Source organism: Drosophila santomea, chromosome 3L (assembly GCF_016746245.2).
Source record: "Drosophila santomea strain STO CAGO 1482 chromosome 3L, Prin_Dsan_1.1, whole genome shotgun sequence".
In the NCBI taxonomy this organism is placed as follows: domain Eukaryota; kingdom Metazoa; phylum Arthropoda; class Insecta; order Diptera; family Drosophilidae; genus Drosophila; species Drosophila santomea.
In genome coordinates, this window is record NC_053018.2 from 2,735,446 (window position 1) to 2,749,200 (window position 13,755).

The 13,755-nt window shown below is 44.0% G+C and overlaps 1 protein-coding gene across 1 annotated transcript; it reads left to right on the top strand.

Moving 5' to 3' along the window:
- Positions 1-484: 484 nt before the first annotated feature.
- Positions 485-2,035, top strand: LOC120448620 (palmitoyltransferase ZDHHC6). Its single transcript, XM_039630732.1, has one exon. It carries the CDS (start codon positions 558-560, stop codon positions 1,881-1,883), a length of 1,326 nt encoding a protein of 441 aa, XP_039486666.1. The 5' UTR covers positions 485-557; the 3' UTR covers positions 1,884-2,035.
- The last annotated feature ends 11,720 nt before the right edge of the window (positions 2,036-13,755 follow it).

The following is a 13,755-nucleotide window of genomic DNA, read 5'->3' on the forward strand; positions in this document are numbered from 1 at the left end:
GCTATTAATTCTTAATAATAATAGCAGCTACAGCAGCGGAGGAAACGTGAAAAAAGAGTCTGGTTGTGTGTCTGCCATGATGACGAATGCGGCTCACTAAGGCTGCATTTTATTTATGGCCTGCATTTTGCGCTTTTATTGTTTTTAAATTTATTTACACTTTTTTGTATGATTAAAATATTTTTCATTTGCGGCTTAAGAGCAAATTTATACTCCAACGACAGTTGCCCAGTTGCCTGTTGCCGATGCCTTGAATACGTTTTATAAATTATCCTGGAATGGCAGCGGAGTTTTAAATAGTTGTGCTTTATTTAATTACACGCAAACACCGCGGGCATTATATGAGCCCAACAACATGTGGCCGGCTCTTTTAATTAATCCTCCATTTGGCCAGAAGCATATCGATTGGGTCAACTGGGCCCGTTTAAACAGTTAACTACACTAAGTGCGAGACTCAAATGATTTCCAGTGTCGAACGCAGGCAGCCCGGATTTTTTACTCACTGGATAATTGCAGAGTTCACAGAATAATCTGAAAAGCCAGGAATTTTTACAAAAATGAGCAACGAACTAAAGGACGATCTGCGGCGCTTGCTGCACTGGGGTCCAATCACTCTGCTAACCCTGACACTGATTATCACCTGGACCGTCTGCCACATGAACTCGATGTGGTGGCCTCTGGGCAAGAGTCTTGGATCCGTAGTGAACTACACCCTCATCTGGGCTCACACCTTCGGTACGCTCTACAACTTCATCAGGTCCTTGATGGTGGGTCCTGGCTTCGTTCCACTCAAGTGGCATCCGCTGGACATGAAGGATACGCAGTTCTTGCAGTTCTGTACTCGCTGCGATGGCTTCAAGGCTCCCAGATCGCATCACTGCCGGCGTTGCGATCGATGTGTGATGAAGATGGACCATCATTGTCCCTTTATCAACACCTGTGTCGGTTGGTCCAATCAGGATAGCTTTGTGTACTTCCTCCTCTGCTTCCTGTCGGCCAGCATTCAAGGAGCCATCATAATAGTCTGCGCTGTCATGCAAGGAATACAGAAGCGTTGGTTGATCCGACAAGGATTGCGACACATGGCCAATGTGCATTTGACCCCCACAAATCTGTTGGCCAGTGTATTTAGCCTGGGAGTGATCATGGGCACGGCTTTGGCCAGTGTAAAGCTGCTCTATATGCAAGCGAAGGTGATATTCAGGAACCAGACTGAGATCGAGAGCTGGATTGTGAGGAAGGCGCTGTTTCGTCGCAATGCATATCCTGGACACAGGATAAGGGCTTTCGTTTTCCCCTACAATCTGGGCTGGAAGGTAAATCTTTGTGAGGTTTTCTTTAACCCCGGCGATGGCATTTCCTGGCCAGTTCTACCGGGATGTAATGAATACAGTCTCACCTGTGAGCAATTGGAGCAGAAGAAGGATAAAAGGGCTCGCACTCGGCTCTTTAGATGCATTCGTCCTGCCACGGGTCACTGGGTGCCCATCTTCTCCCAAGGGCTGTGGGTATCTCTGCAGAGTCCCTGCACCGATGATCCTCGTATTGAGTTGAAGCCTGATGATATCATACGTGTGACTCGCATCCAGGAGTACTGGCATTATGGCGAAAGAGTGATCTCGGAGAAAATAGAAAAGAACGGGAGAAAGGGTGCCATTAGGGGATGGTTTCCCAGCTGTTGCGCCGTGGAAATACGTGAAGATTATGGCATTGAAGATAAATTGGGTGGTGGGGAACCTGTGAGAAGGCAGGACCTTCCAGCTAAAGAATCTCGAGAGAAAGACCACGAGAAATTCGGTAAAGAAACTAGTAGCAAGCTGGAGATCTTGGGGGATTTTCCCTGCAACGATGTGAAGCATAGAAAAAGCCAGCTTGTTAAGTAAAGTGTATGTTGCTGGGCGACCTTAATCCTGTAGAGAAATCCCTGGCTTTCGCCGCAATGAAATTGCCTTGGTCAACCAGCGCATTAATCTCTTAATGCTTAATGCTTTTCAATAATGCATAAATAAATAAATCGCTGCGGCAGCAAGCCAAATGAGAATGTTAATGTTAATGCCGCCAGATCGGAGGCAGTCGATAGTCGATTCTATGTCCCGTAATTGAGTTGCAGGCCCGATTTCACGGTACATTGGCTTTAAAGTGACGGCAGCAGCTGCTCTTAGCCAGTTGGATGTGTGTGCATCTGCTGGCAAGTAATTTGCAAAGCACCATTGTTTTTTCTACACACTTCTTTTTTTTTTCTACATCCCCGCAGATAGGTATCCGTGACAGGAAACAGGAACACACACGCTTTCGCACAGGACATAAAAAAGAAGCAGCGGCAACCAGGAGGAGCGGCATTGAATGCGCCGGCATTGGGAATCAATTGAAATGCACGACCTGAAAAAGTTTAGCCGAGTCGCGGATTTGCCATTGTACTATAAACATGGCCATGCAAATCAATACAACTCCTATATCCTATATCCTACATCCTAAATCCTATATACTATGTATATCTACGTATCTGCATAGGCGTGGTGTAATGGTGTATGAGTAACCAGACAAAAAGTGAATGAATTCCGTTGATTCATTAGCGTGGCGCCTATTAAATTTGTAAAGCCAGCCAGATCAAAGGATTTTCTTCCATCGAAGGTAGGGGCCCATGCTACTGAGGCTTTGAATAATCACTTAGAGAAATCATCATCACTCCTGGCTTTTGGTCATGTTTGGCAACAGGATCGACAAACAAAGCCGACTCGCTGGGGGAAATAGATATTCCGAATGCCATGTTGTCCAAGTCCAAGGCTGCGACTGCGTGTTAAGCTCCAAATTAGATAAATGCAATTTGAATTCGTGTCTAAGTTGTAGGAAACATGCCGCTGGGAAATCAGTTGTCGTTGTCATGAGTTAATAGGCGCTGGGAATTGACGCTCAAAATTGTGGCGATGCTGTACTGTACTGCCGGTCTCATATGACAGGCGGCGGTATGATAATTCAATGCAAAACAGCACTCAGTACTCAATAAATACAAGCAAGTGTTGGTACTTGGGGGAGCATGACATGGGCATGGTTTGGACCTCTGTCCGGGATTTGTGTTTCGAGATGGCATCAGGAAACTCCAGTAAGCCGACCCCCATCTAAGCACATCGTGCTGTTTTTTTTTTTTGGGTCATTTGGGTGACGGTGTGGAAAATGCAAAACAAATAATCGCTTCTGGCCAGTGGGAAAATCAATAGAAAAAAGGATTTCATTTTTGTTCGCTCTCTCTGTGTTTGTGTCTGTGTCTGTGTATGTGGGGAATTGAGGCTAGCTGTCGAGCAGCAGCTGAAAAGTATGCAGTAAAAATAGCCATAAATAAATCTGCGTAAAAATAAAGCATGTGCCAACAGCTATAAACATAAACAATGCAACTTTCTGCACCGCTTTCGCAGCTAGTTTCCTTGTTTTTTCTTTCATTTTTACTTTGGCTTGCCAACACTCCGAATGGCTTTTATAAAGCGGAAACAAAATAAATTTTACATAAACATTTGCCACATAACAAAAGGGAACTTTAATGACTTTTGTCGTTGCAAAATAATTGTGCGTGAATTTTTCGCTGCCACACAAAAATCGTTTATTTTTTTTGTTTTCGTTGGCTGTGGGAGAAGGAGACTGGCAGGACTCAGGACTCGCCTTCAATGTCCTGCTGGCATTTAATTTCACGGACTGTCGTCCATTTTATGCTTTGGCAACACTTTTGACTTTTATTTTTGAGGCGCTTGGCACTCGCTCGCATTTTTTTTGTGTTCAACTCCTATTCTCTGTATATAAATCCCCGGAGAATGCCGCCCCCTGCTTGTTGGCTGTTTAGGAGGGGCTGTCGTGATTGAAAGCTGATACCCTCGCTTTGGAAAGCGCTTTAAGGACGCCGCATTGTCCGCCCTGACAATTATGTGCACTATGACGGCTCGGCATTTATCTGCTCGACAATGACAAGCCAAACAGGTGGGTAGGTGGGCAGGTGGGGGTGGCACTCGTATCGCTTACAGTCTGGCAGGCAGAACAAAGGCAATTATGGCATCATTAGAGCCAGATGCTGCAGCAATTGCATCGGCAGGAAGCACTTATCCCATATCGGTAGCAACCAGAGTGCCAGAGTGGATAAAAGCACTGCAGCAAGGCTCGGCTGCTCATCAGTGGCAGCAGCAAAAGGACGAAAAAGTGCCACATGCCCAACCACCTTGGAAAAAAAGAAAAAAAAATATACATCGTTTTTAAGACGAACCACTAAGCCACTTAAGAATAAACAGTCTACTACAGTTTTCATTGACAACTATGAAAGTGTTTAGTTTCGTTATTATCTTTAAGCATGTCCTTAAGTAAAATGAAATACATTTTACTTCAAAGTTAATTCCCAAATTTAAAGAAATAATTATAAAAAAATATATTTATTATTTCCTTATTATAAGACAGAGCAAGAAAGGGAAAATAAAGTTACAAAGAAGGCTAAATAAAGTTACTTAAAGATCTCTCTCGACCCTTCTAAAATACATGCCTTCCATCGTTGGCTTTTGGCACTTTGCTGCTCCTTTCGCATCAGAAATGAACTCTGAGAAAAAGCTGCTTAGGCTAAGAGCCGCCTTAGAAATCAATGACGGCAATTGCAATCCAATCAGGAAGTTGTAAAAATTTAAAAATGATCAAATGTGCCGAGGCGCTGAAGCGGTTAGAATAAAACTTGGCGGTGGAATTCGCCAGCAATGTAGCCACATTCGAAACTTCAATTTAGTGCACACTCGCTTTTTGGCAAGCTATAAACTCCCAGAATTGAATTGAATGCCACCTCCAGCGCTACTCCCAACCATCGTTCCTTCCCCAATTTCCATCCACGTTCCGGATCGCATCGCTCATCCGGCCGTGCTTTCAATCAATTCAAATGCCAAACGTCTAACAAATTGTGCGATTTTCGCGAGGCACTGGGCTTTGGCTTTAGCTTTGGCTTGGGCATTTTGTTATTAATTTGTGCCCCCGGCGATTCGCAATTCCGCATGGATTAGCGCATCGCATCCTGGACCGAGGTCCTTCTGGCCAATTCTGCTTCACTGGCGTCCCTGATCTGTTGTGGATCATTGAATGGACGAGTCGAACTCTGCTGCTGTCGAATGCTGCAGTTGCAGAAAGATTGCATTTGGCTCCTTCGCTTTGTGCACAAGTTCTCGTCCTGCTCGTCCTGGTCGTCCTTGTTTATTTATGACGCTGGCCGAGAGCTAAAGCAAAGCAATTTTTCATTATTTAAAATGAAGTGAATTGCAGTCTGCAGTCGGTTGTTCCTGTTTTCTTTGGCCCCGTCTTGGCCGCGTCTTTTCATTCGTTCTTCATAAATAATTTATTAATTATAAAAGTTTCTGGCACTCTGGGCGCATGCAAATTCGTCCTTCGTCCTGCCGAGTGGCAACAGTTGCAAGTGAAAGTTTTGGGCCAAATATAGCCAAAATATTACTTGCAATGTCATTTTGCGACTTGCCAGCAAAAACTTTTTATTAGTTGGCACTGGCACTGGGGCTCACTGGACTGTTTGTCCAGCACCAACTCCATCTCCATTTACATCTTCGTCCTTTGGACAGGCTGGCGTATTTTTCAGATTTTAATTGACAAAACTTTTGGCCAACTGGAGTGATGGGTTTTTGCTTAGTTTCTGTTACAGTAGTCTAATCAAACAGCACCAAGGAGAACCCAAGAAAGCCATCTTCAATCAAGTTGCGTTTACATTTAAAGTTCTCAGTTCATTTAGAGGCAACTTTACTAATCATGGCAAAACCAAACAAAAATATATATATTTTTCGAAAGTGAGAAGGTGGCAGATTTAGGCGGTTTGTAGGCGTGAAAATAACTATAGAAATTGACAAAGAAAAATAATAAAATTAAACAAAAATAACAAAATATCTGGAGGTTAGTTTCTCTACCGGTTTTTTTTTTTCATGGGGCCAGGTTATCTGAATTGAATTATCTGAATAAATTAAACTATCTTCATTAAAGTGCATTACTTTATGAGCGCAATTTACTGCACTTTCAACGGGGAATCAAAGTGAATCTGTGGCCGAACTCAGGGCTTTAAATGTCTGCCATTTAATGGCGTGCCAGGCGACTGCATTTGTGAGTCATGTTTGATGCATGTGGCAACAGCCAGCGACCGACTACATTTCCATCATCACTCAGGCTCCGGGCGCAAGGATTCAAGGCTCCATCTCCGAATCCTGTGGCAGTCGCGCACTCAAATTGTCGCAGTTTCTAGACCACCACCCCCTGCAAGGACCCCCGTATGGCAGTATGGCTGTGTACTATATGCGTGTGTGTCAAGGTTTATGTCTAAATATGCAAATACTGCAACATTAAGGGTGTCTCCCACTGAATGTCTCATAAATTCGTGATTAATGTGGCGCACTTTGATGCCGTATGCGAAATCGGGTTTTAAGGCAGCTGCCACTTAGACATTGCATTTAGTAGTCTGGATCATGCAACTGTAATACAAAGCCCGCAACACGAAACGTACTATTATTGGCTTAGACTTCGTGTCCTTAATGTGTCAGCCTAACGAAATTAGCATTAAAATTTGCCAGATTCCATGTGTGACTAAGTTAATTTTCGTCACCCAGTGGAGGTATTTTGCTCGGGAATGAGTGGTGGACTGCTTTTAGTGGAACAAAGGACATTGATTGCCGACGACAGGCACCTCACACAGCTAGTTAATGGATATGGAAGAGCGATCCTTTTGGCCACGTTGCCCATTACCCAGTGCCCAAGATTACATCGTTAATGTGCTGTCAGCTGAGAGGTAAAGGATTGCGATTTCCCATGTTAATTAGTTGCGGCACTCAGGCTAAAAAATAAATAATAATAGCCATAACAGTTACCATGAATATTTATGAGATCGCAGCCACAGTTTCCGTTGCGATTTCTTTCTGTATTCTGTATTCCATTTCCATTTGATTGAAAACAGTGCAGAAATCGATTAAATTAACTGCTCTATCAAATTACGCATACGCCGCATGGGCGGCTTTCATTAAATTGCATTTAATAGCCCGTACTGAGTGGCGAGTCAATATTTATTAACGACATAATCAATAATTTGCTCTGCGCTCCCCTTAATGAGATTAAAGTGCAGGCCGGCAGCTAACAAAAAAAAAGTGAAAAAAAGTTAATGCATTTAGTTGTGTCACGCCCTCGCAACTTTTTTCAGGCTTTTCCTTTTCCGCCTTTCTATTTTTAATATTTTTTTCCGCTTTGTTTTGCCCACTCTGAACTTTTCTGCACGATTGCGCCAACTTTCATTTCCTGCAGAACTTTTGAATTTTCAAGTAACCATAAACTGGCTAAGCTAAAAAATTGGTTATATATACATATATATATGGGAATGTCTGGCTTTAGAAAATTTGTGTGTGTGTTACTGCATAATTAAGCCTCGCAGTTTGGTGACATTAAGCGACATTGAAGCGACAAACTCCGCTGGCAAAGAGGCTTTTCCAAGAATTTCGTATTTTTTTTTTCGGCTTCTTGCCAACTTTTGGCCAATTGTTTTTGTAGTTCTGTTTGTTTGTTGGCTGCAAACTTAAGCCGTCTGTCTGTTTGGCGTTTTGTGTGGGGCCACGAAAGTTAGCGCGACTTAATAAATTAATAAGCCCAGCCATAAAAACATAAGATGAGGCTGAGCCATCTGAGGCGATTCGAGGCACCCAGTTCATCATCGGGATCCGCAGCATCTGGCCTGGGTAATTTGTCGCTTTTGCCTGCTGATAACCATCTGAGGATTAGGCCGCGCCCTTTTCTGTTTTTGTTTGCATATAATTACCGCGACTGTTATGTGAAAATACGTTTCTGGCGGAACTCCGGCTAACTGCTAAGCGACAAATGATATGCCAACCCGAAAAATGTGTGTGTTCATAATGGGGTTATGGGGTGGAAGTAAATTATCATAAGCTCATTGCTTTTGATATGTGGTTTATGAGTTTTTGAGGTGTTTGTTGGCCAGATTCGGTTTATTAAATACTTCAATGGTGCTTTGTTCATGAAGAGAGACGTCTGTATGTATGGCCCTCCTTTCGAATCATTTAAGTCTTAGGGGTTTCCAACGCCATTTTGTGGCTTTGAGTCATTGAAAAAGGAGGGTGGTTAACTGACTGACTGAATGATTGGTTGAATGACTGAGTGGGAAAACTGGGGGACTGGCGAAATTGCTTCGCATTCAGACGCTGATTTGGCTGCGGCTTGTGGCCAGAAGAAGCCGGTAAAATCCTGATTCACTCTCGGCCACAGTTGCGGTACTGAGGTCGAGGTCAATCACTGCAATTACTTTCGGGAATTCTGGCTGAGTTGATAAGCCCAGGAATGTTGATTTCTGGCCAGCCGAGCAATCACAGTTTAAGGCGGATTACAATAGTTGCAATTACAATTCATTTAATCACCTGTCAACTGAACACTTTAAAAGCCCATTTACACTATTCTTATGCGCAAAACTCCAGCTGAAGCACCTGTCATACAAATTTGCTGCGCATTAAAAGTTTGCAATGCTGGGGGAGATATTTCAAATGTATTAAATGAATTCCAACACAAACAGCAACAAATGTGTCAAAACTTTTGGCAGTGTGCAAAATTTATGGCCATAGACTTGCACCCTCATTTCACAACTATGTATGCCGTACGAAATGTTGACAAACCAAATGAGTAAAATGAGCAAAAATCTGCCAAGTTTTTGGACAACACCCCCCGCATCCTGCCGTAGTACCCGGCCTATAAATAAATAATCCCAACATGGGTAACACATTTCCCTGGCAGCTGCCAACTGAAACCGACAAAAAGCAAGGAGAACAAGAAAAACGGGAAAGGATGGGGAAAAAAGCCTCAACATTCTGTCTTCTGGTGTCCGCTGTCCGTTGTCCGTTGTCCGGTGTTGGCCAAGTTCGAACATGGCCGCAATTGTTTGCACGTTACGTGGTCATGTAGCCCGGTCAATAATTGGTTTTTTCGATAGCAAACAAGTTGATTGTGATTGCCAAATGATTACACGAAGCGGAGCAAAAGCTCCTGGCCAATAGCCAGAACTGTAGCAAAACCGCAGCCGAAAATTGGCCCACAGCTGGATCCTCGAATAAGTCCTAATCTTTCGTTCGACTATAGCCTGTAAATTGCAATGTGTAATTATGTTAGCTTCCTTTTATCTGTGGCAATATTAAAATTTTGATAAATTGTTCAGAGGCAAAGTTGGCTCAGTTCCCAACCACAGTCTAATGAAGTTTGCATTCCTTCTGTGCAACTTGTGTGCATACCTTTTTGCCCGCTTTTCCAATTGTGATTGCTAAATCGAAAGGCAACTACTTTTCAATCATTGTCGAGCGATTTCAGCTCTAAACGGGGCCCAACTTCTGAGTAACACATAAAAGCCAATTGCTCAGGGGATAAGTTGGTGGGTCTGAACTGGAACTGCTCCACGGGCACAATAACTTGGAGAAAAAGAGTTACGTTTCGGTTTTATTTCATGACCATTTGACGGAAACAACAGCACTTTTTGACTATGTAATTTGGCTGACATCTTTACGAGCCGGAGCGCAACTTGAGCGACTTTAAACGACATCAATAAAACCTGCAGGCATTCAATAAAAATTTCTAGGACGTAGCACATTTCGCCGCTCGTTTCCTGCCACTTGACATTCAAAAGAGTGCAAAAAACGAAAAAAACGAGAAAACAAACTGCAAAAGAAAAGTGAAATACGAAGGAAACGAGTTGCAAGCTGAGAGTTTCTTTCGGCGATTTTCTTCTATTTCTTTCCAGGTTCAACGTGAAAATGCTTTTTAGCCGGGGCTAACATGGCCAAACTTTCGATATGTGTGTGTTGCCGAATGGCTTTTGCCTTTGCCGTTTGCCACTCACATGCTCATTCTCCAAAAGGCCAAAAGGTGTCAGAGTGCGTGTGCTCATCGGGTGACGTTTTCATTGGGAGTGTCTTTGGCGTGTCTTTGGGGCTTTATTGCCCACGAAACCTGACTGAAATCGGAGCAGAGTCATAAATAGAACGTTGGAGATACTGACTGTGGCCACACATCTTTGTCAAAGCCTCATTATGCAAATTGCGCACCGACCACGCGCCAAGCTAATTTGTCACTGTCTTCAGTTGTCAAGCGTCACACTTTCCCACTTTCCCACTTTCCCACTTTTCCAGTTTCCCAGCCACGCCCACCTTTGACTGGCCACTTGGCATTGGAGGCGGTGGAGGCACCATGTTAACCATGGCCCAGAGGCACTCACTCGACCGGTGGCTGCTGCTTTCAGCTCTATCACTTTCATTTCCTTCACCATAAATTAGCAACACGATGCGCCACCCCCACCCGAACTCAATGTATGTGTATCCCTTATAGTCCTTCGTCCTGGGAAGTCAGAAAAGGTAGCCATATTTCCTAGCCAACTACAACTGGCTTACGGACTGCCGACTCAGTCAGTCAACCGCTGACTGACTGACTGACTGACTGACACACTGTGCGAAATATTATGCCGTTTTGTCCAACTGCCGGAATGCGTGCGGAATTTATGATTACTTCCGGGTATAATGAAGCAGCCACGTGCGACCAACTCATCCCTTCCGGCTTGGAATGGTGGAGCAGTACGCCCTCTAGGAGCAACTCTGTGTCATCGCCAGACGCGTCTAAACAACTAATAGCTGCGAGTTCTCTCAAGATCTCCACTCCTATTTTCTATTTTTTTTTTTCTTCACTTTTTTCATCTTTTTTCACACGCGGACTTGCGATGAAAAAGTGCAGCTGCACTAGCATCTCAAGTGGCCGTGGCCCATGCAGTGCAGTGCACTGCACTTCACTTCGCTGAAGTCTGCTTTCCCGGCAGACCCTTCTGCTTTTCGCGCTTTTCCTTCTGGATGCTGCTACTGCTGCTGGTTTTCCCCGCTTTTCTGCTGCTGCCGCTGACAGCGGAGACAATTTTCAATTAAATAAATGGCTCGTTTTTTACGCCAGACGCACAATGGGACCAAACACTTCAAACCGCGGCTTAATTGGGTAACCATAATGCGGATTAAGTGGGTCGCCTTATATATTTAAAAGCTCGCTTTTATAGTTTATAGTTTAGTTGAACTCATACTTCAAATGCTCGCTCTTTGCTCATTAGATGTTGGATTTAATTGGTTTTTGGGAACCTAAAAAGTGATAGCTTTTACAGAATCCAAAATATTCGTCGTAAAATATGCAAAACTTTCCTTATTTATTTATTATAGTTTTATGCTTGTCAACAACTTTTCCAGTCACTGTGTCACTTTGTGCTCTTTCTGAAAGTTTAGGCCCAATGTCTGTTTTAGCTCTGACAAGAAATACAAGTTATAATTTTTAAGCAATTTTGCAGCTGGAATGTCTGGGAATTTTTGCATAGCCAGCGATCCCTCAGGCGAAACTCAATTAAAATGCGGCCCACTTGTGGTTTTATTGGGTCGCTCGGCTCGGTTTAAGGTCACGCTTAGTCGAGTACAAATAATTAAAGTGCAGCACCTCTTAACGCAAAGTTATGGCATAAGAAAACCGATTGCTCACCGTCAACAGCACAACATCACCTCCACTACAACTACTACTATAGTGACCGCCCACAGATACTCACCACTGATTGCCAACAGGAACTTACATGGGTTGGCCATTTACCGGGTCCAGTCATAAGCCGCATAATCTATGAAATCGAGTCCTGCGAGCAGGAAGGGATCAGAGGAGGAGGAAGGAAGCTTAAGCGGACGCTACTGGCTGCTAAGTTAAAATTATTGTACATCGGCTTAAGCCCTTCGACGGAGCAGTTGGCTCTGTTTAATTGGGAATGTGGATATGGGGGTCGTCAGCTGGAAGTGAAATGAAATGCTTTTAGCGCGCTCCATTAAAGACCGACGACTGCATATGCCCAGATTGCCAGTGAGGGAGATAATGATATATGGACAGCAGCATGCTGGCCTCGACTAATGAGCCAAAATGAATTGTTGCCACATCAAAAATCAACGCAATTTGGCTGGCATTATGTAAAGACCCAGAACGCTGGCTGAAAGACGCCAAAGGCGAACGTAGCAGCAGCATAGTCAAGCAGTCAGGAAAGTTAATTTCATTAAGGAAATGAAAAAGTCATATATCATTTTTACCATCGTCTAACATGTCCATTACAAAGGCAAACGCCCGGGACACATCCACATCCACATCCACCCACTGGCCCAGACTATCGTATCCCATCCACATCCACATCCACACCAGCTTGTCGACCATCTTGGGCTGGGGACTGAGGATTGGGGAAAAGAAATGGCCACGAAGGAAATGCAGTGCCCGAAAGTTAAATTAAAGTGTTGAAAATAGCCAAAAGCCGAGTAATAAATGTTCCATGCCCGTGCCTTTGACGTGCTGCCCCGAAATTAAAATGCATAATTCAATGGCCCAAAGTTCGGGGGGAAGTTCTTTCTGTTTTTTTTGTTATTTTTTTTTTTAAGGGATCTTAGCTTAGCCGAGCATTAGCAGCCATTTACATGTGAGTTTAAAGAAAGCCCAAGACGCCGTGCCCCTGACTACGGGCAGATAGCTAAAAGTGTTTCACGTTTCACGGGCCATTAAACGCCGAGTTCGTCGAGTCATTTTGAGCGACTTATCGGTCGGTAGCTTGCCTGCATTGTGCCGCCTGATTGATTTCTTTATGCGTAGCCATCGCCATCTCCATCGCCACTCGGAATGGGAAATCGGGGGTCCCAGTTCCCAGTTCCCACTCACCCATTCTACAAAGCCCGCTTAAAGCGGCCTGCTGCTGACAGGCAAGGAATTTTTTAATAAGGCTCAAAAGGAATTTTTATATGGGTCTATGAGTGGATATTTTAAGCGAAGGAGGGCTGGCAAAAACATAGGTAGAATAATAAAAAATTATATATAAATAAATCCACACGTCCTGCTCAATGCGTTGAAGCGTATTTCGAATTCAGATTGCCTCTCGATTCTTATCCAGTTTTGAGTTATGAGCCATCGAAATTCGCTATGCCAGTGCGCTAGAATAGAACATCTAATTCCACTCACTCTATTTCGATTCGACTATTTGGCATTTCCTGCATTTATTCAGCGTAATTAACAAAATTCCCAGGTGTATACAGGTTTGGATCTCTCATTTTCAGATTCCTGTCTGCGCACAGAGCTTGAGCTTTTGCCCAAATTTCGGGGGGCATTTAAAATTCAGGCTGCGTAAATCTTTTATTGGCACGAAATGCCTAGGCAAAAGGTCCGCCAAACAGAGTTGCATAATAAATTATCGATGCGCCGCTAGGAATTTTAAGTGCGGCTCCCTGTTCGGGCGCTAATCAGTGGTCCCTGTTCGGGCGCCAAGTCGAGACCAGTGGCCATGGCCATTTCAGGCACTTCGACGAGAACTCCTGTAATCCGGGGGACAAGCAGCAAAGTCAGTGCGGAATCCGGAATCCGGATAGCTCGCAATCCGCTCTATATCTCCCCTCAGACATTTCACTCGACCCCACTTGTCGCTTGTCGCTTGTCGCTTGTCAATACCCGCAGACAAATAAATTCTGCTTATCGCTCGACAAACCCTTTCTGCACTTTCTTTTATGCCGCCCGTTTTACAGCTCTCCTTACAAAGTGCACTTGGCGGTGCTTTTGTCCGCCCAAGAATCATCCTACATCTCCAACTCCATCGCCATCGCCATCACCATCTCCTCCGTTGGAGACTCTTTTGATGTTTTGCCTGCTCCTGCTGGTCACAGTTTACTGGAAGTACTATATAACAAG